The sequence below is a fragment of the Oncorhynchus tshawytscha genome, linkage group LG09, assembly GCF_018296145.1.
Source record: "Oncorhynchus tshawytscha isolate Ot180627B linkage group LG09, Otsh_v2.0, whole genome shotgun sequence".
NCBI classification, from domain to species: Eukaryota; Metazoa; Chordata; class Actinopteri; order Salmoniformes; family Salmonidae; genus Oncorhynchus; species Oncorhynchus tshawytscha.
In genome coordinates, this window is record NC_056437.1 from 21,227,546 (window position 1) to 21,248,367 (window position 20,822).

General features: G+C 42.2%; 1 protein-coding gene across 2 annotated transcripts; it reads left to right on the plus strand.

Moving 5' to 3' along the window:
- LOC112257553 (galactosylceramide sulfotransferase) lies at positions 1-6,157 on the plus strand. 2 transcript variants are annotated; one of them, XM_024431210.2, is made up of 3 exons: positions 1-84; positions 3,446-3,602; positions 3,759-6,157. In XM_024431210.2, the coding sequence occupies exons 2-3, from the start codon at positions 3,466-3,468 to the stop codon at positions 4,909-4,911; spliced, it is 1,290 nt and encodes a 429-aa protein (XP_024286978.1). In that variant the 5' UTR covers positions 1-84; positions 3,446-3,465; the 3' UTR covers positions 4,912-6,157. The 2 variants fall into 2 exon arrangements, with proteins under 2 accessions (XP_024286978.1, XP_024286977.1); XM_024431209.2 differs by lacking the exon at positions 1-84 and adding an exon at positions 2,900-3,099.
- The last annotated feature ends 14,665 nt before the right edge of the window (positions 6,158-20,822 follow it).

The following is a 20,822-nucleotide window of genomic DNA, read 5'->3' on the forward strand; positions in this document are numbered from 1 at the left end:
TCCACCATTCCACCATATATTTTGTTCCTACAATGTCTGTGATGGCCATGAAATACCTGTGAAGTACCTGTTCCAATCATTATAGTAAGTACGGACTTCTTTATTATCTAGCTAAACTATGGCAAAAAACATTATTCACAATGACTGTCTTCTACACGGATTGGCCGTTTTATTTGGTTTTCTTACTTTCAAAATCTTAGCTAACAGTCATCATTACAAATCAAGTCGACAATCTAATGGCAAATCCTTTTCAATCCTTGTCATATGAAGAGAAATAATGAAGTGAAATTATAGATAAAACGTATCAGTGCTCATCGGCCATTGGACATACCCATTCCACAAGAAGTTGGATATTGCTAATTCAACAATGAGTGGTTTGGAAGGAATTATTGGCTAACTGCAAGCATTGCAAAGCCATCAATAGCCTGCTATTCAGTGGAGTGGCTGTGTGTTCTTTTTTCCGAGTTCCCACCATAAATCCAGAGAATTTGTACAGTTTTGACAGTGCTACTAATAGTAGTGGTGGCACTTGGCTTGCACGTGCAAATTCAGCACATACAACATTCTATAATAGAATTGTGTTATTTGACGTGTCAAATTAAAAGCTTATTTAACGAGTCAAAGTGTTATTTGACATATACATTTTTTATCACACAAAGCCCCACACGGCATTCAATATGCCTCACCCTAATAATTTGGCCTATATTCACCTCTTAATTTTGCCTACTGTTCTAACTTGGTGGTGCCTATAACCTGTTTTAGAGAAATGTAATCACTGAATATTGTAAGAGCTTTCATTGTCTGTTTATATGCCCCCTTTATTTATCATACGGTTCTGACTTGGTGTACAAGGAGTACACTGTAAGAACTGCCCATGTTCTGAATTCTGTCGCTGTACATTTCAAAAGTGCTGAACAAATAGTTATTGACTACGTCCGTCCTCGCTCGCTCATTAATGTCTTAATCAAAATAACAGATTGCCTTTTATCCGCTTGTCGTCCCCTTATGCCATAGTTTGTACATCTCAATTGTCAGTAGAAACCACATTTATTTAAGCAAGTCAGACATATCAGCTAAGTTCTTTTTTTAAGGCAGTAAATGAGGCTGAATGAACTGTTTCGCTGCCAGACAAGGCTCTGCTGATAGCCAGGTGTAGCAGAGGTAAGGTGTTGGGCCAGCTTTATGTAGGGCCTAACTGTTTGTGGGCACCGTTTGTCACCGTTATAGTGCAATTAATGTATTGTGTTGTGTTGTGTAGTGGCTTTGCTGGCATGCATCCCACTTTTTTTTGTGTTGCCCACCAAGATTTACATGCTAAAATCGCCACTGAACTCACAGCAAAAAAAATTTAGGAAAGCAATCCAATGTTATTTGTTGCCTAGACATTGTTGCATACTGCAAATGAGACTCAAGTCCAGAGAAAAAAAACATACACTAATATTGTAGTTAGCAATGACAGCTTTCATAATAGAACGCTTGTGACCACACACACATTTAAATATTGCACTTGGGGAAAACAGATCTTAAAGTAGAAATAGAATGAAACAAACAGGCATTCTATTTTTTCTATACTATTGTGGCCACTGCAGCACAAGGCTATGTGCCCAAGTGCACAAGGCTATGTGTGCAAAAATAACGTTCACTGAGCAAAAACTAAAATACCCCCCCCCCCCACTCACACACACAACAAAAGCAATAGCTTTGAGCTACACTGCACGTTATTACATTGTACACTTTCTGCCTGTGGACATCTGTTCTACAATGTGCCAGCAGCAGAGCATGAAACCCTCTGTTGGCATAATTGATCTCTTTCAGGCAGAGTAAACCTGCCATACCCATTTTTATCTACAGCATTGAAAAAGTGAGAAAGAGGGAAAGTGTGTTGTGTTCCTTACACCTCTATAGTGGCATCCAGTTTAAACAAGGCCTAGCTCAAACTCCAATTCATCCCTGAATCCACTTGTTCAACAAGCAACGGCTCATTTTCACCTAATTCTCTCATTCTGAAAATTAACCACATAACGTTAATGTACAGGGAGAATTCGATCCAGCTAGCAAGAGGTACTTAACAATGCTAACAATTTTTGTTCCACCACACTTACTACCTTACCTCAAACTTTCCAAATGCCAGTTGTTTTCGGTTACAGATTATGAAGTACGCTTCATTCATCACCTTCTCACCCCCGTAGTCAGGCGCGCTGCTGTAGCTTTCTAGTGCGCGCGCTGATGCTGTAACTAGCAGTTGGTTGTACATTCTCTTTCGTCGCGTGCTGCGTTCTGTTGTTATGTGAACGACCGTTGAGCCTTGCATACAGCCCGTATTGCGCCAAACGTGCATCACCCCCCCCAAAAAAACTTTTCTCATCGGATCTACACGAATCACGTAGGTTACCTATTTTGGATTCAAAACGGAGAATTTCGCCGAAAGGTGACTAGTTTGCTTCCCTGCTAAAATGTCTAAATTGCTGTGAATGCAACCATGCTCATGGATAATCTTGAATGAATTGAAAATAATGATGAGTGAGAAAGTTACAGACTCACAAATATCAAACCCACATGACATGCTAACCTCTCATCATTACAATAACATCAGGAGAGGTTAGCATTTTTGGGGGTATGATATCTGTAACTTTTTCACGGATTATTCACGATTCATTCAGCACTTCGTAATCATGGTAGCAGCCACATTAGTGTAGAAGCCAAAACAAATGTTGTTTTGGCTTCTACACTAATGTGGCTGCTACCATGATTACGAAGTCCTGAATGAATGCCCTTTTGACATTTTCCTTTCACAGCAGGAACAATCTGAGGAGTTGGAAAAATGCCCTTGCTGCTGTGAAAGGAAAATGTCAAAAGCTAAAACATGTTTCATGTGTAAACATGGGGGCAGTGTCTTGTTGTTTGGAAAAAGGATGATGACACATTCACTCTCTTGGGGCTTATCAGACTCTTCTTTCGCTAGATGGTTTCTCTATTTCCCTGCATTATTTTATCACAGGGCCTCTCCAAGATTCATTGTGCTATTAAAATTATATTTTGTTCCTACAATGTCTGTGATGGCCATGAAATACCTGTGAAGTTCCTGTTCCAATCATTATAGTAAGTACGGACTTCTTTATTATCTAGCTAAACTATGGCAAAAAAACATTATTCACGATGACTGTCTTCTACACGGATTGGCCGTTTTATTTGGTTTTCCCCGTGACATTACTCAGGGTTAATTGATTCATTTAAACCTATTCAGAGAGATTTCCATGAGGGTGACTGGGACAGGCTGTGCGTTTCCATTAACATTTTGACGGGAGCATGTGTAGGGAAAAGTGCTCATGGGAATAATTTCACACAGTATGTGCCTATTAATTAGGCAAATGAGTAGAGCCCAAACCACTTGATGACAAAGAACAGTTCACTTTGACATCTGCGTCAACTCTGCCTTTCATTCCAGGTTGGCTTGACGTTGCAGGAATGCTTGGTTTTGGTGTGAGGATAAGACGATGCAAGTCAATAGCAAGAAGACTGGCTGTAGGAGTTCTATTGACCAGTTTCATGGTGGTATTGCACTGCTTATCTACCCCAGCAGCCCAACAAGTCAATCAACAAAAGTAAGTGTAGGCTGGACTTTTGTTGTGAAATACAGTCTCTATCTATTATTTGCTATACGATGTGATTTACTTTTAAATCAATTAATTTGACATAAATAGGTAACATAAAATGTAAAATAAATGTCAGTCTACTCTTTTTTCACTTTTTCTCTACAGGGTTACAGTGGCTCTGTCGTGTTCTCACCACTTATCTCAAACATGGGTCCACAATTTGACCAACTACTCTCAAAGCAGAACAAGTCTGTCAGGGGAGTGTGTGCCCACGGTGGACATCATGTTCATGAAGACCCACAAGACTGCCAGCAGCACATTACTCAACATCATCTTCCGCTTCGGTGAGAAGCACGGTTTAAAGTTTGCCTTTCCTAAAGGTCGCAATGACTTCTCCTACCCATCCCCTTTCCTTTGCTCCCATGTCAAAGACTTCCAGCCTGGGGTATGTTTCAACATCTTATGTAACCACATGCGCTTTAATGGGCATGAGGTGGCAAAGCTCCTCCCAGCAGACGCTGCCTATTTCACCATCCTACGAGACCCGGCAGAGTTGTTTGAGTCATCCTTCCATTATTACAGCCGAGCGATTCCCCTCACCTGGGGGATCCACGGAGATGGCAAACTGGCTGAGTTTCTGCGTGAACCCATGAACTACTACACCCCAGGGAGCTACAACTCATTCTACCTCAAGAACCTGCTCTTTTTTGACTTTGGATTTGATAACAACTTAGAGCCTGACCACCCTCTGGTGGAGAGGGGTATTCAGACCTTGTCCCAACGCTTCCAGCTGGTCCTGATGGCGGAGCATTTTGAGGAGTCTCTCATCCTGCTGAAAGATACACTCTGCTGGACGATGGAAGATATGCTGTTCTTCAAGCTCAATGCCCGCAAGGACTCATCTGTGTCACGACTGACCCCTGCACTAAGGGCCAAGGCCCGGGAGTGGAACGGGGCCGACTGGAGGCTCTACCAGCACTTTAACGCCACATTCTGGGCCAAGGTGGAGGCATACGGGCGGACACGGATGGAGCAGGAAGTGAAGGAGCTGAGGAGGAGGAATGCAGAAATGGCTGCCATGTGCATTGAGGGTGGGGGAGCAGTGGAGGCTGGGCTGATTCGGGACACAGATCTGCTTCCCTGGCAGCCAGTTGGAGAGAACTCCATCCTGGGTTACAATTTAAGGAAAAACATTGACCCCAAATACAGGGAACACTGTCGGAAAATGCTCACACCTGAAATACAGTACCTATCAGAGCTAGGGGTCAACTTGTGGCTCACAAGATTATGGGGTTGGTTAAAGGATACTATATTCTAGCTAGAAACAAATTTATGGGAACAATTTGGATACATTTTTAAGAGTATAAACTGGGGCGGTGGGTGCTACTAGTATAATATATGGAATAGTTTTTTTATGGTCATACCAAGGATCATTTAGCTATTTGATTTTAAATTGCAGAACCCCTTTGGACTTATTGCTATTATCCCATAGAAACACATTGAATGACAGATTCATACATGGAAAAACAGATAGTTAAAAATAATTCATAAGGAAGTTTGTTTTAAAGTGTTTGTCCTATGTCTGTCCTATATCATCAGTGGAGGCTGCTGATACCAAACACATGTGAGACTCACATGTTTGGTACCAAACACATCAAACACGTGGTTTCCCTGTGTTTGATACCATTCTATTGACTTCCTTCCAGCCATTATTATGAGCTGTCCTCCCCTCAGCAGCCTGCACTGACTTCCATACATTTTTGTTCAACTGCTACCGGGCTACCTTCAGACGAGTTCTGTGAGCTTTGTGGGCATCCTAGAGCAAAACAACATGTACGTGTTTGTGAGCCTCACCTTTCCATACAGTGGTCATATTAGTGTGTAGCCCAAACTGTTTGGATGCTACAGACAGAAGTTGGCAGATCGGCGGTACTGAATTCAGACGAGTCCCATGACGCTTGTGGGGGTCATAGAGCAAAACGGAGAACACCCCCGTGTTCGTGAGAGTCTCATTTTTCCCGAGTGGTCATATTAGTTTGCAGTGTTTGTCTCATGATCTGACAAACACTGCTGTAGCTCGGCCACCTTCCACTGCAGATGTGGAAGGCCGCCATTGGCAGATGCTGTGGATTGCAAAAAAAACTATTTCTAGCTTAAACAGACGTATTTTGATGGCACATTTTTTTATTATGCTAATTCGCTTTTTCACAGGGGCTTGGAAATCAACTGTAGGGGTGTTAAATAACTTGTGGTTGCAAATAAAGATACACTTTGTGACTGACTCCTTATGCAATGCTATCTTATTGCATTGATGTATAAGTGAAAGAGAGGATCATAACAGCTATGTGCTGATTAATCTCTTAAATTGTACATATTCTTTTTTTCTAAGTCAGCATATTACTCTCAGAGCTTGACTCTTGAAGCTTGCATGAAATCCTTTATCCCTTCCTCTCATACTGAAGATGCCAAAGTATGTTATTCAGTAAGGTGTATAAATTAGTGTGAAAATCTTCATTCACAATTGTAATGACAGTCGATGTTCATTAAAACAAGACATGGTTCAAGTGCTTTGGTCATTATTATTTTCTAAATGAGTCATGCTTCCACCAAAACTGGTATTTTTTCATCATATAGCTTGTTCTCCATCTTCTTTATAGTGAGCCAACATGTTTTCAGCACTGTTAGTACACATTTTCTCATGCTCTCTCTCTCTCTGCAGCAGACATATAGTGAGCAATATGCTTGGATCATCAAATCACAATAAAAACACAGTATCAAATCTCAACACATTGAATTGTGAGAATTGCAATACATATCGTATCAGCACCTAAGTATCAAATCAAAATATAATTTTATTTGTCACATGCGCCGAATAAAACGGGTGTATACATTACCGTGAAATGCTTGCTTACGAGCCTTTCCCACCGATGCAGAGTAAACAAATTTGAGTAAAAAGAAATAACACAAGAGGAATAAAATACACAAGAATTAAGCTATATACAGAGAGTATCAGTACCAGATAGTGCAGAGGTATTTGAGGTAAAGTATGTACATGAAGACAGGGTAAAGTGACTAGGCATCAGGTTAGATAATAATAAGACTACAATTAAGAACAGAGTAGCAGCAGAATATGATGAGTGTAAAAGTGTGTATGTGTGTTTGCGTTGTGTCGGTGTGTGTGTGTATGTAGTGTATGTGAATGTGTGTGGAAGTGTCAGTGTAGTGTGTCTGAGTGTATATAGTGTGTATATATAGTCTTGTCTTGTGAGTTTGCACAGGGTCAGTGCAGATAGTCCAGGTAACCCTTTAATTAACTATTTAGCTGTCTTATACCTTGGGGGTAGAAGCTGCCTCGGAGCATGTTGGTCCGACAGCCAATGCTCCGGTACGGTTTGCCAGATGGTAGCAGCGTGAACAGTCTATGGATTGGGTGGTGGGAGTCTTTGACAATTTTTTGGGCCTTCCTCTGACACTGCCTCATGTAGGGGTCCTGGATGGCAGGGAGCTCGGCCTCAGTGATATAGTGGGCTGTCTGCATCACCCTCTGTAGCTCTTTGCGGTTGAGGGTGGTGCATTTGCCATATCAAGCGGTGATCCAGCCTGTCAGCATGTTCTCGATGGTGTATAACTTTTTATTGTCAGAGTGCTCATGCCAAATATTTTCAGCCTCCTGAGGGGAAAGCCTTCTTCACGATTGTACGGGTGTGTCTGGACCATGTTAAGTCCTTATTGATGTCGACGCCAAGGAACTTGAAGCTCTCGACCCACTCCACTACAGCCCTGTCGATGTCGACGCACTCTCCCCTATTGCTCCTGTAGCCCACCATCAGCTCCTTGGTCTTAATGACGTCGAGGGAGACGTTGTTGTCCTGGCACCACACTGCTAAATCTCTGACCTCCTCCCTGTAGGCTGTCTCATCGCCGTCGGTGATCAGGCCCACCACCGTTGTGTCGTCAACAAACTTGTTGATGTGTTGAAGTCGTGCGTGACTTTCTCTTTGAAATTTGTTAGCGTTTGCAAGCCATCCCACATACGAGTGTCGAAGCCGGTGTAATAGGTAGTATTCCTTCTTCCTCCTATAATTTCCTTTTGCATGTTTGATGTCTCGTTAGAGGTCGTAGTGGGCTTTCTTGTCATGTCCGTATCCCGTTCCTTGCGGGCGGTAACTTGGTAATCCTGATATCGTATCGTGAGGTCCCTTACAATTTCCAGTACTAGTTAATGATGCATAGATTCAGTTCTTTTGCAATACACTATTTTGTCCCACTAATGAGAGAAAGAAGATTAAGCCCACATAACTGTTTAATGAGGATACTTCTCAATGGCAGACAGAAGCTGTGCACATATTACAGTCTGCAACAAACTGAGCCAGTGTTGAACTAGAGTAATTGAAAGTCATTCTGTCTGATAAATCTCCAATTGCACTGCAGCCGTTGATACAGATAGAGCTGTAGCTGGAAATGAGGTATACAATTCAATTATGGGACAATTTCGTTAGTGGCTTGGTTGTTATCACGGTGATATCAAATGCTGTATGGCAACGGTAGTGTATTTGTTGGCTGCTAGGGGGCAGTAAAGCACCTTCATAATGAAGACTTATAAACACCATGCAGAATCTGATTCAGACAAAAATGTTCTAACTGGATTAACGCATAATAAAACAACATACATATATTTGTTTAACTAAATTGTAAAACTTAAGTTCATATTGGGGGTGGTAAAAATGTGCAGCCATGACATGTATGGTGAAACTCCACTAAAAGAGGGTCCCTCTCTCTCATCCCACTTAACCCACTGGTGCAGTCTGATAATCCTACGTGGATAGTCTGATAAAATACTATTAATGGTTGTGAAGGGAAGTAGACCCTGGCCTCTGTAATGAGAAGACTGTATCGGACTCCATCTCCTGGGATCTATAGTATTGCAACAAGGAAGTTGGGAGAAGACAACCTCATTCTGTGAGCTGGTTACCATGGAAACGTGCAGTGTCCAGCCCAGTATAGTTGTTTCATGATACATATATATCTTGGTGGTAAACTGGGATTCATGGATGCTCAAAACACAGACAAGGTAATAATCATGACTATATGGGTGTGTATATTTTGTTTATTCAGCCTGTAGTTTGCACGCTCTCCCCCTCTCCTCCCGGCTGGAGTGGTGTAAAGCTCACCGCCATTGGACTCTGGAGAAGTGGAAACGCGTTCTCTGGAGTGAAGAATTACGCTTAACCACCTGGCTGTCCGACGGCTGATTCTGGGTTTGGCGGATGCCAGGAGAACGCTACCTGCCCCAATGCAAAGTGCCAACTGTAAAATATGGTGGAGGAGGAATAACGATCTGTGGTAACAGTTTGGGGAAAGCCCTTTCCTGTTTTAGCAAGTGTCCACATACTTTTGGCCATATAGTGTATTTCATGTGTGTCCATAACATCTTAATAGTTAATACACATTCAAATTTGGATTAAGCATGAACTTGAACACATCACTGTCAGGCATTGTGTGTGAGAGGCATGATGATGAAGTGATCAGTTTCCTATACTCCATTCTTATATTTTAAAAAAATGTGTGGGGGGGGGAGATCAGCTTTAATATTGCAGATAGATTGTGGCTGCCATCGATGTACACTACCGGTCAAACGTTTTATAACACCTACATATTCAAGGGTTTTTCTTTAATTTGACTATTTTCTACATTGTAGAATAATAGTGAAGAGGGTAAAGTCAAACCTGGTGAAGAATAGGGCCTCATCTGGCCTGACGCAGCCTCTTCGCTGCTCAAATGTACTCCAAGTTCCTGTGGTCCGTCCAGAAAATGAATGGGTGTTTAGCACCCTCCAGCCAGTGCAGTCATGCTTTCAGCCAATTCTTGACGGCCAACAACTCACGATCCCACCAGGTCGTAATTCAGCTCCGCGGGAGACAGCTTCCTTGGGTAGAAGGCGCATTGATGGAGTTTAGGTGCCGATCCAGTCCGTTAGGAGAGAACAGTCCCTTCGCCAACGTCTGAGGCGTCCACCTCCACGATGAAGGGCAGAGACGGGTCAGGGTGAGCCAGAACAGGTGCGTTAGTATAACATTCCTTTAGTGCACGGAAGGCTTCGTTGGCCTCCCCAGTAAAGCGCAGCTGTCGAGGACCAACCTTCAGGAGGGAGGTGAGAGGGGCCACCACTGTGCTGAATCCCCTAATGAAGCGCCTGAAATAGTTGGCAAAGCCAAGGAAGCTCTGCATCGCCTTGATGTTGGATGGAATGGGCCACGACCGTACTGCATTGACGCTCTGCTCTTCCATCTCCACTCCCGCGGTGGATATCCGATGCCCAGGAAGGAGCACGCCTGCTGAAAGAAAAGGCACTTATACACCTTGGCGTACAGGTGATGCCCTATCAGCCTCTCCAAAACAGACCTGACATGAGAGACATGTTGCTCGCGTGTAGTGGAGTACACCAAGATGTCATCTATGTACACCACTATACAGCGACCCAACATGTCTCTAAACACCTTGTTAATGAAGGCTTGAAACACAGAGGGTGCATTTGTCAGGCCGTATGGATTACCCTGTATTCGTAGTGCCAGGTGCTGAAGGCAGTCTTTCATTCATCCCCCTCTTTGATGCGCACCAGGTTCTAGGCACTGTAAATCCAATTTAGTAAAGTACTTAGAATCGTGCATCTGTTCGATCAAGGTGGGTATGAGAGGTAAGGGAAAACTGAATTTAACAGTTGCCTTATTCAGTGTCCGGTAATCGATACAGGGGCGGAGACCTCCCTCCTTCACGAAAAATAAGCTGTAGGCGGCTGGAGAGGTGGACGGACGGAGGAATCCTTGGGCCAGCACCTCCTGGACATAGACCTCCATGGATTCGGTCTCTGCATGCGAGAGAGGGTAGATGTGCCCCTGCGGGAGGGTACAACCAGGCAGTAGGGCCGATAGTGCAGTCCCATGGGAGATGAGGGGGCAGGCAAAGGCCACCTGTAGGTCCCGGTACTCCTCTGGGATAGGGACGTGGGTGGCCTGGTCCAGACTTTCCACGGTTGTGGCACAGATTAACACCGAGAGACACCTCCCCTGACACTCCTGCGACCAACCCAACAACCTCCGTTCTGTCCACAATATACTGCGGTTATGCAACTTTAGCCAGGGGAAACCTAAAACTATGGGGTGTTAAGGAGAGTCTAAGATGAGGAACGTGATGCGTTCATGGTGGTTGTGAGTAACTGTGAGGGAAATGGGAATCATGGTCTGGCGCACCAGTCCTGATCCTAGGGGACGGTTGTCTAGGGCAAGAACTGGGATAGGGGGTTGTAAAGGGACTAGAGGAATGCGCAATGATAAGGCCACTGACCGCTCTAGGAAATTGCCTGCAGCACCTGAGTCCACTAGGGCAGGACTTAGTGGGGGGCCAGGATAGTCAGGGAGGGTGACGGAGGCGGACAGGCTTGATGGTCAGAGAGGAGCAAGGCTCATCTTGCCTACCTGGGAAGGTGCAGGAGCGCTCCTCGGCCTGTCGCTTCCTCGCCTGGTTCATCTTCTGGGACAGGTGTTCCAGGGGTGGTCTGACTCCATGCAGTAGGAGCAGAGACCCTGTTGACAGTGGCATTGACTTTCCTCAGGGGGAAGATGCGTCGTGCCCACCTCCATGTGCTCAGTCTCGCTGAGGTTCCTGGGAGAGACCCGAATCTCCGGTATGGGCCACGACAGGCCAGCTCGGTCTGGACGTCCGCCTGTAGCCCGCTGCGGAAAATCATCAACAGGGCCTGGTCGTTCCAGCCAGTGGACGCAGCCAACGTCCGGAAATCCAGAGCGTACTCCAACGTGATCCTGGACCTCTGGCGTAGACGGAGGAGACGCTTACCTCCCTCTCGGCCCTCTGTAGGGTGGTCGAAGACGGCACGGAAGAGTTGGATGAAGTTCTCATAGGACTGCACTTCTGGTCCGTCCCTTTCCCAGAGGGCGTGCGCCCACTCCAGAGCCCTGCCTGTCAGCACCGAGATCACCAAGGCCACCTTGTCCTTCTTGGAGGCCGTCCCGGCATGACGGGCCAGGTGGAGGTCACACTGCAGGAGACACCCCCTACAATGACCAACAAAAACAATTGGCAGAGGGAGTATATATATACAATGATAGAGTGGGGATTGGAACCAGGTGTGTGTAATGATGACGAGACAAGTCCGGGGTTGATGAGTGAAGAGCGTTTGCAGCTAGAAGGCCAGCGACGCGGGAAACGTCTGAGCTGGACAGGAGGGGGAGCCAAAGCTAAGGCTGGTGTGACAACAATGTAGAAAATAGCACAAATAAAGAAAAATGCTTGAATGAGTAGGTGTGTCCAAACGTTTGACTGGTACTGTAGTTATTCAGACCCTTTACTCAGTACCTTGTTGAAGCACCTTTGGCAGCAATTACAGCCTTGAGTATTTGTAGATATGTTGCTACAAGCTAGATACACCTGTATTTGTCGAGTTTCTCTCATTCTTCTCTGCAGATCCTCTCAAGCTCTGTCTTGTTGGATAGGGAGCGTCGCTGCACAGCTATATTCAGGTCTCTCCAACAATGTTCAGTCGGATTCAAGTCTGGGCTCTGGCTGGGTCACTCAAGGACATTCAGAGACTTGTTCCGAAGCCACTCCTGCGTTGTCTTGGCTGTGTGCTTAGGGTCATTGTCCTGTTGGAAGGTGAACCTTCACTCCAGTCTGAGGTCGTGAGCACTCTGGAGCAGATTTTCATCAAGGATCTCTCTGTACTTTGCTCTGTTCATCTTTCCCTCGATCCTGACTAGTCTCCCAGTCCCTTCTGCTGAAAAACATCCCCACAGTATGATGCTGCCACCACCATGCTTCACCGTAGGGATGGTGCCAGGTTTCCTCCAGGCGTGACGCTTGGCATTCAGAGAGTTAAATCCATTTAAGAATGATGGAGGCCGCTATGTTCTTGGGTACCTTCAATGCTGCAGAAATGTTTTGGTAACCTTGCCCAGATCTGTGCCTCGATACAATTCTGTTTCGGAGCTCTACGGACAGCTCCTTTGACCTCATGGCTTGGTTTTTTCTCTGAAATGCACTGTCAACTGTGGGACTTTATATAGACAGGTGTGTGCCTTTCCAAATCAAGACCAATCGATTGAATTTACCACAGGTGGACTTCAATCAAGTTGTAGAAACATCTCAAGGATGATCAATGCAAAAGGATGCACATGAGCTACATTTTGAATCTCATAGCAAAGGGTCTGAATACTTACCTAAATAAGGTATTTCTGTTTTTTCCCCGCTTTTTTCATTATGGGGTATTGTGTGTAAAATGATGAGGGAAAAAATAATTTAATCAATTTTAGAATAAGGCTGTAACATAACAAAATGTAGAAAAAGTCAAGGGTTCTGAATACTTTCAGAATGCACTGTACTCCGCTCTTAACATGTTACCTGAGAAAAGGCTGACCTTCCGCCATCTTCCTTTGTTGTTGCATTAAACTGTATCAGGCAGAAAATAAATGGAGGACATGGATCAACCGACAGCCTTAGAAAGACCTGCTTAATTGCCAACATCGATCAATTAGACACAGCACACAATTTGCAACAGATTTTCAAATCTAAAAGGGGGACAACCAAATAATCACACTCATTTTACATTTATTAAGAGTTATTTGTTTCAAATTAGTCACTATAGGTTAATGTTATGCCTGCATTCGTTATGCATCAGGGTCTTTTTTTTGTAGTAAATTGAGTTAATTCTCTGCTTTTCAACAAATTACTCTTCCCATTTTTTTTCTCTGGATGACATGACTCGCGGATTCCTTTTATTTTGGTTAATAGATGCTCCTTAAAGAGCTGTGAAGCTGAACTTAGTGGCTCAAGCTGCAGAGGCGGATAAAAAACAATTTGATTAAATGAGCGAAATTGGTGAAGCTGTTGAGTGGGTGAGAGAGCCCACAATGTTTACTCTCTCTGTGGATGTTGTTTTTAATATTCATCACTGCATTATAGTGGCAGAAATCACTCCTGCATCTCTGGGTTCAGATCTATTCCAGAACACTGGTGCTCATACAGATATAGGATCTTAATTTCACAACTATTTTGTTGATGAGAATATTTCTGCACAGCAGGAAATGCAAACTTGTGTATACAAGGATTGAAAAAGGCTTCTGAAGTTTGCAATTTCCACTTTAAAATGTCAGACTTGATTTGCCCTAACGAAAATGTTATCAAGCCCTACAATAAATGTCCATTAATAATAATCCACACAATAAATCACATATCCTGTTGCTGCAGGATTATTTTCCTGCTGTAGCAAACTGGCTCAAATTCAGATCCTACATCTGTATCTATTCAGTTTGCACTCGTATCTCACCTCATTCCAGCATTCACACCTATTCCCTCTATTCTCTAGTGGTCATATCTATTCAGTTCACATTTATATCTAATTCTAGAATCTCTATATCAATATCCATCTCTGTATTATTTTGTGTATACTCCTTCATGTCCATGGACCTTGATATTCATATACTGTAACTCTTTCTGTTTGGTAAGATTGGAAGTTCTACTGAAACGCCATACAAGTGCCATTTTGTTATGTCAGTTAGGTAAATATGAATTGTATCTGTTGCTGGTAACACAGAGCTGCTGGTAACACAGAGTTGTTGATGGGTGGCTGTGATCCTTTGCTCAGAGAAGAGAGACAGGGAACGTGCGCAGGGTGAGTGACACAAATAAGAAGATTCCCTGACAGAGTCACTGATGACTTGCCTCTGCAAAACCAATTCATTTCAATTCCGACACTTGCAGATATTGTTGATTCCCTTGAAGTGTGTGTAAATAACACCTGAAGGAACTGTAATCTGCCAAGCCATAATGAAATGTATATTATTGCTGGGTGTTCGTTCACTGGTCAGACTCACATTGACCACAGATGAACAGCTTTGTGTTGATGATGGAGTGTTCACAGAATTAAATAGTACCCTTTAAGTATTGTATCTATGGGGCTATTTTATTGGTGGTAATAAAGAGATCATGCTATTTTTTAAATATTTTTTAAATTTAACTAGGCACGTCAGTTAATTAAGAACAAATTCTTATTTACAATGAATTGTGCGCCGCTCTTTGGAACTCCCAATCTAGGGACTAGGAATGTGCATCTTTCCCTTTCAAGACGAATCGATACGTGGAATATGATACATGGGTATAACATACTGTACATGGAACGATCATTTTTACAATAAGTTTTAGTTTGAAACGATTCAGTGCGATTCAGTTTGATTAGAAAACGAGTCGATGTGATTTGGTTCGATGCGATACAATTCAATGTAGCCTATGTTTTGTCCCTCCAATTTTGTTCAGAAATTACCATCACCTGCTAATTAACTTGTCATTTTTGCAGATTAAGTGATTGAGCTAGTAATATATCAAAATGTTTTGTTTACAAATTAACTATGACATAACCAATTAATATATAGCAATACCTTGGATTTCACCCCCATCTCAAAATTGAATGGTTTTGACCGTTCCGAAGTTTTTAGGTAGAGATCTTCTCTTCTCCTCTCGCTTCGTCTATGCAGTGTGACTCACAAAAGGGTTTTGTGTCCTCATTATGAAATGATCAACTTTACCCTGTATATGTAAAAATGACCACGTACACTGATTGTTTAAAGCAAAACTACCAACATTTTTGCTGATGATGAACCGAGAAATATCAAAATAAAATATATTGTTAGCCCTGTTCAGGAGGTATAGCCAGATGAGAGTTGTGTCTCCGGTAGATGACTTTTATTCCGGTAAAACATCATTTTTAACAGCGCAAAGATAACAATAACCTAGAAAATCACATAGGTTTTCAGTTAGTACATTTGGATCCTTGGAAGTTGTGGGAATGTACGTCTTGGTTTCCCATTGGTTCTGGAACTAAGCCATACGTTTCATGATTGGGAAAACGTTTTTTAAGCATTCTGAGAATGGAAGTGAACATTTAACCTGTTCTGGGAACTTTCATTTTTAGGTTGCAGGGAGGTTCTGATAACATTTTACTATGGTTCCCTGAAAGTTTTCCTGGGAGGTTTTATTAATGTTCTGAGAACAGAAATTATATGTCATTTCGAGTTGTTTAAAAAACTTCCTTAAGCTTTTCCTGAATAAAACTGCTAGCTTAGGTTAATTGTTTTGAACACCAATCACAGATAGAAGGCATGGAAATTAATTTGCTTAGGCATTCATCTTTTTTTTGTGGCAAAGCAACAATAAATAGTCAAACCTATGATCATCTGTTCTCTATCCATGGAATTTATCCACTGCACCACCAGGATGGAACAAGAATGCAACGTTTTTTTTAAAACTCATGCAAAGCTGTTGATTTTGGTCTATTCAAACAGACCCCATTTCAAAGGAAACAAGCTATTATTAATATCAGGTGTTACTAATTAGTGGGTGCGGCCAACACACCAAAAATCAAATCAAATTCTATTTGTCACATCCGCTGAAAACCACAGTGAAATGCTTACTTACAAGCCCTTATCTTTAAGCTAGTCTCTCAATTCCAAAAATTGTGTCAATACTTTGCCCCTTGGTAACCAGTGCACTTCTGTATGTTGTAAAAGTGTTACATGGTCACTGCCCATATCATTACATAGTGCAGAAAATACCCAAGATTTCAAGGCCCTTGCTTTAACAAAGTTAACCATTTTCACTGTAGTGTCCCAAATGTCTTTCAAGCTGTCAGGCATTCCCTTGGCAGCAAGAGCCTCTCAGGGGATGCTGCAGTGTACCCAAGTGGCGTCGGGAGCAACTGCTTGCACGTGCGTTTCCACTCCACTATGTCTCCTTGTCATGGCTTTTTCGCCATCAGTACAGATACCAACATGAGCAGCAGCTGCGTTTAGCTACATACGGACCCTTAGTGAAATTCCATCGAGAGAGTAACGGTTAATTTGATTGGATATTAATTATTTGACTAGGCTACCTGTATTTGACATTGTGTTGTTATTTCGCTGAACACTAGATGGTTTAATTTTATTTTTGGCAGTGAAACAAGTCTACTCGGGCGAGAAAAAAACCTCACGCAAATGTATAGCCCCGTTAGAAAGTCCTGTTTGAAAATGTGAAGGGACATTTTTTTACCAATATAAGGTTGTTTAAATGTTTTTATTTTTTAATGTGAATCACATTTTTATTTGGCGTACCCCCGACAGCATTGCGTACCCCAGTTTGGGAATAGCTGCTCTAGTCCCCTTACAACCCCCTATCCTAGTACATGTCCTAGACAACCATCCCCTAGGAACAGGACTGGTGTGACAGATCATGATTCCCATTTCCCTCACAGTTGCTCACAACCACCATGAACACATCCCTTTCCTCATCTTAGACTCTCCTGCACATCCCGTAATTGTAGGTTTCCCCTGGTTACAGTTGCATAACTGCAGTATATCGTGGACAGAGCGGATGTTGTTGGGTTGGTCGCAGTAGTGTCAAGGGAGGTGTCTCTCTGTGTCTATCTCTCTGTGTGGTTTGGGGGTAATTCAGTATTGTTACCATGAAAGAGCTGCTCTTGCTCATTGCTCTTGTATTTCCTACACATTACATAACCAGAGGCTCCTCTTCAGACCTCTGAAAGAGATTGGCAATCATTTGTGTTTAGACAATAATTGAGACAAATCTATTCAAATCTATGTTTATTTTTTTCATGAATATTTACATTTTGTCACCTAAATTGTTCTACATTTTTCTGTTGTCTAACAATAATTTGGGCACATAACTGACAACCTGGGAGGGAGGTCAGGATGAAAGGTGGTAGGACTGTTCTGGCCGCGGTATCCTGATAGCAATTGAATTTAAGCTTACGAGTGTTTTAACAATGCATCTTTCCTACAACGGCTGAAGATGTAACATCACGCTGGGCAGACCACGTTATTTCTACTTGGAAAATTGGGTAATATTTGGTAGATACGTTGCTCAATGAGATTCTAACCTATTTTCACCCACTCAAAAAGAAAGCCAAAAGTTTGTTGAATTCCCAATGTGTTATCACTATGGTTTCAACCATCTAAAAGCACAACAAATTCACAATGGAAAATAAATGTCTGATTTTTGTTTTAGTTGTCACTTAAATGTATTATCACTGCACGTTGTATTTATTATGGATCCCCATTAGCTACTGTCAAGGCAGCAGCTACTCTTCCTGGGGTACAGCAAAATTAAGGAAGTTATACAATTTTAAAAATATTACAATACATTCACAGATTTCACAACACACTGACCCTTGTCCACAACTACCACATATCTACAATACAAAATCCATGTGTACGTGTGTGTATGCATGGGTCAGTGCCTATATTTGTGTTGATTCACAGTCCCCGCTGTTCCATAAGTTGTATTTTATCATTTAAAAAAAATCAAATTGTACTGCTTGCATCAGTTACTTGATGTGGAATAGAGTTCCATGTAGTCATGGCTCTATGAAATACTGTGCGCCCCCCATGGCCTGTTCTGGATTTGGGGATCGTGAAGAGACCTCTCGTGGCATGTCTTGTGGGGCATTTATTTTATTTTTCTTTATTTAACTAGGCAAGTCAGTTAAGAACAAATTCTTATTCAAATGAAGGCCTACCAAAAGGCAAAAGGCCTCCTGCGGGGGCTGGGATTTTTTAAAAAATAGGACAACACTACACTACATAAAGAGAGACCTAAGACGACAACATAGCATGGCAGCAACACATGACAACAACACATGACAACACAGCATGGTAGCAAAACAACATGACAACAACATGGTAGCAACACAACATGGCAGCAGCACAACATGGTAGCTGCACAAAACAGGGTACAAACATTATTGGGTACAGACAACAGAACAAAGGGCAAGAAGGTAGAGACAACAGTGCATCACGCAAAGCAGCCACAACTGTCAGTAAGTGTCCATGATTGAGTCTTTGAATGAAGAGATTGAGATAAAACTGTCCAGTTTGAGTGTTTGTTGCAGCTCGTTCCAGTGGCTAGCTGCAGCGAACTGAAAAGACGAGTGATCCAAGGATGTGTGTGCTTTGGGGACCTTTAACAGAATGTGACTGGCAGAACGGGTGTTGTATGTGAAGGATGACGGCTGCAGTCGATATCTCATATAGGGGGGTGTTGGGATGTATTTAGGACTAACTTATTCCTTGCCACCCACTCTGAAACTAGTCATTTCAGTCGCTGTAGTAGTTGACGTGTATAGTGTTGAGTCATCCGCATACATAGACACTGGCTTTACTCACACTGGCTTTAGCCAGGCATGTCGTTAGTAAAGTTTGAAAAAAGTAAGGAGCCTAGACAGCTGCCCTGGGGAATTCCTGATTCTACCTGGATTATGTTGGAGAGACTTCATTAAAGAACACCCTCTGTGTTATGTTAGACAGGTATCTCATTATCCACAATTTAGCAAGAGTTGTAACGCCATAACACATACGTTTTTCCAGCAGCAGGCTATGATCGATAATGTCAAAAGCCACTCTGAAGTCTAACAAAACAGCCCTCACAATCTTTTTATTTGTGTAAATGCTGTGCTTGTTGGAATGTCCTTCCCTATAAGTCTGCTGAAAGTCTGTTTTCAATATGTTTACTGTAAAATAGCATTGTATCAGGCCAAGCACATTTTTTTCCAAAAGTTTACTAAGGGTTGGTAAAAGTTTGATTGGTCGGCTATCTGAGCCAGTAAAGGGGGCTTTACTATTCTTAGGAAGCGGAATGACTTTTACTTCCCTCCAGGCCTGGGGAAACACACTTTCTAGTAGGCTTAAAACCTCTTAAGGATTAGCCCCTTTTTTTCTATTTTTGCCTAAAATGACATACCCAAATCTAACTGCCTGTAGCTCAGGCCCTGAAGCAAGGATATGCATATTCTTGGTACCATTTGAAATGAAACAGTTTGAAGTTTATGGAAATGTGAAAGGAATTTAGTAGAATATAACACAATAGATCTGGTATAAAATAATCCAAAGACAAAACCAACCACTCTTTTTTTTCTTTTTTTTGTACCACAATCTTTGAAATGCAAGACAAAGGCCATAATGTATTATTCAGCCCAGGTGCAATTTTGATTTTGGCCACTAGATGGCATCAGTGTATGTGCAAAGTTGTAGACTGATCCAACGAATCATTGCATTTCTGTTCATGGTATTATTTCACTGTAATAGCTTCTGTAAATTGGACAGTGCAGTTAGATTAACAATAATTTAAGCTTTCTGCCAATATCAGATATGTCTATTCCCTGGGAAATTTCTTGATACTTATAACCTAATGCTAATCACATTAGTCTATGTTAGCTCAAATGTCCTCTGTAAGGGAGACCGTTCCCGAAGAAGTTAAATTGAAAATATGGCAAATAGGAGGAATTCATCTGCTGTTATCCTCAGTAATTTTCAATCCAAATTGTCAGACCCCGGTGGCTTGTCATTGTTGATAGACAACAATCATTTTTTCACCTCTTCTATACTCACTTTATGGAATTCAAATTACAATGCTTGTCTTTCATAATTTGGTCAGATACACTCGGATGTGTAGTGTTAGCATTTGTTGCTGGCATGTCATGCCCAAGTTTGCTAATCTTGCCAATGAAAAAATCATTCAAGTTTTGTGATGAATGAACCATCTGAGTTCGCATTTTTTTCTCAAAATTTAATTTAAGGTGCTCCAAAGCTTTTTACTATCATCATTTATGTAATTTATCTTTGTTTCATAGTGCAGTTTCATCTTTTTATTCAGTTACTTACATGATTTCTAAATTTGCAATACATTTGCAATTGGTTGTGCAGACAGACTTATTTGCCATTCCTTTTGTCTCATCCCTCACAACCATACCATTTTTCAATTCCTCATCAATCCACGGGGATTTAATCGTTTTTATAGTCATTTTCTTAATGGGTGCATGCTTATAGGTGGCAAGTAGCCTTAATTACTTGTTACTTTCATCTCTTTTTGAAACTGCACTGTTGGTTAGGGGCTCGTAAGTAAGCATTTCACTCTATTCAGGGCATGTTACAAATGCAAATTTGATTTGATTTGGTTAGAGCATTGGGCCGGCATTGCAAGATTGAATCCCCAAGCTGGCAAGGTAAAAAAAGGTTGTTCTGCCCCTGAACAAGGCAGTTAACCCACTGGAACTTTGGTTTTCCTAGATATGGCTACTATATTGTGATCACTACATCCGATGGATCTAGATACTGCTTTCAAACAAATCTCTGCAGCATTAGTAAAGATGTGATCAACCATTTACATGCACAA

Coding starts and splice junctions, on each gene's coding strand:
- LOC112257553 (XM_024431210.2), top strand. CDS start 3,466: ATGCTTGGTTTTGGTGTGAGGATAAGACGATGCAAGTCAATAGCAAGA. Junction 3,603..3,758: donor CAACAAGTCAATCAACAAAA/GTAAGTGTAGGC, acceptor TTTTCTCTACAG/GGTTACAGTGGCTCTGTCGT.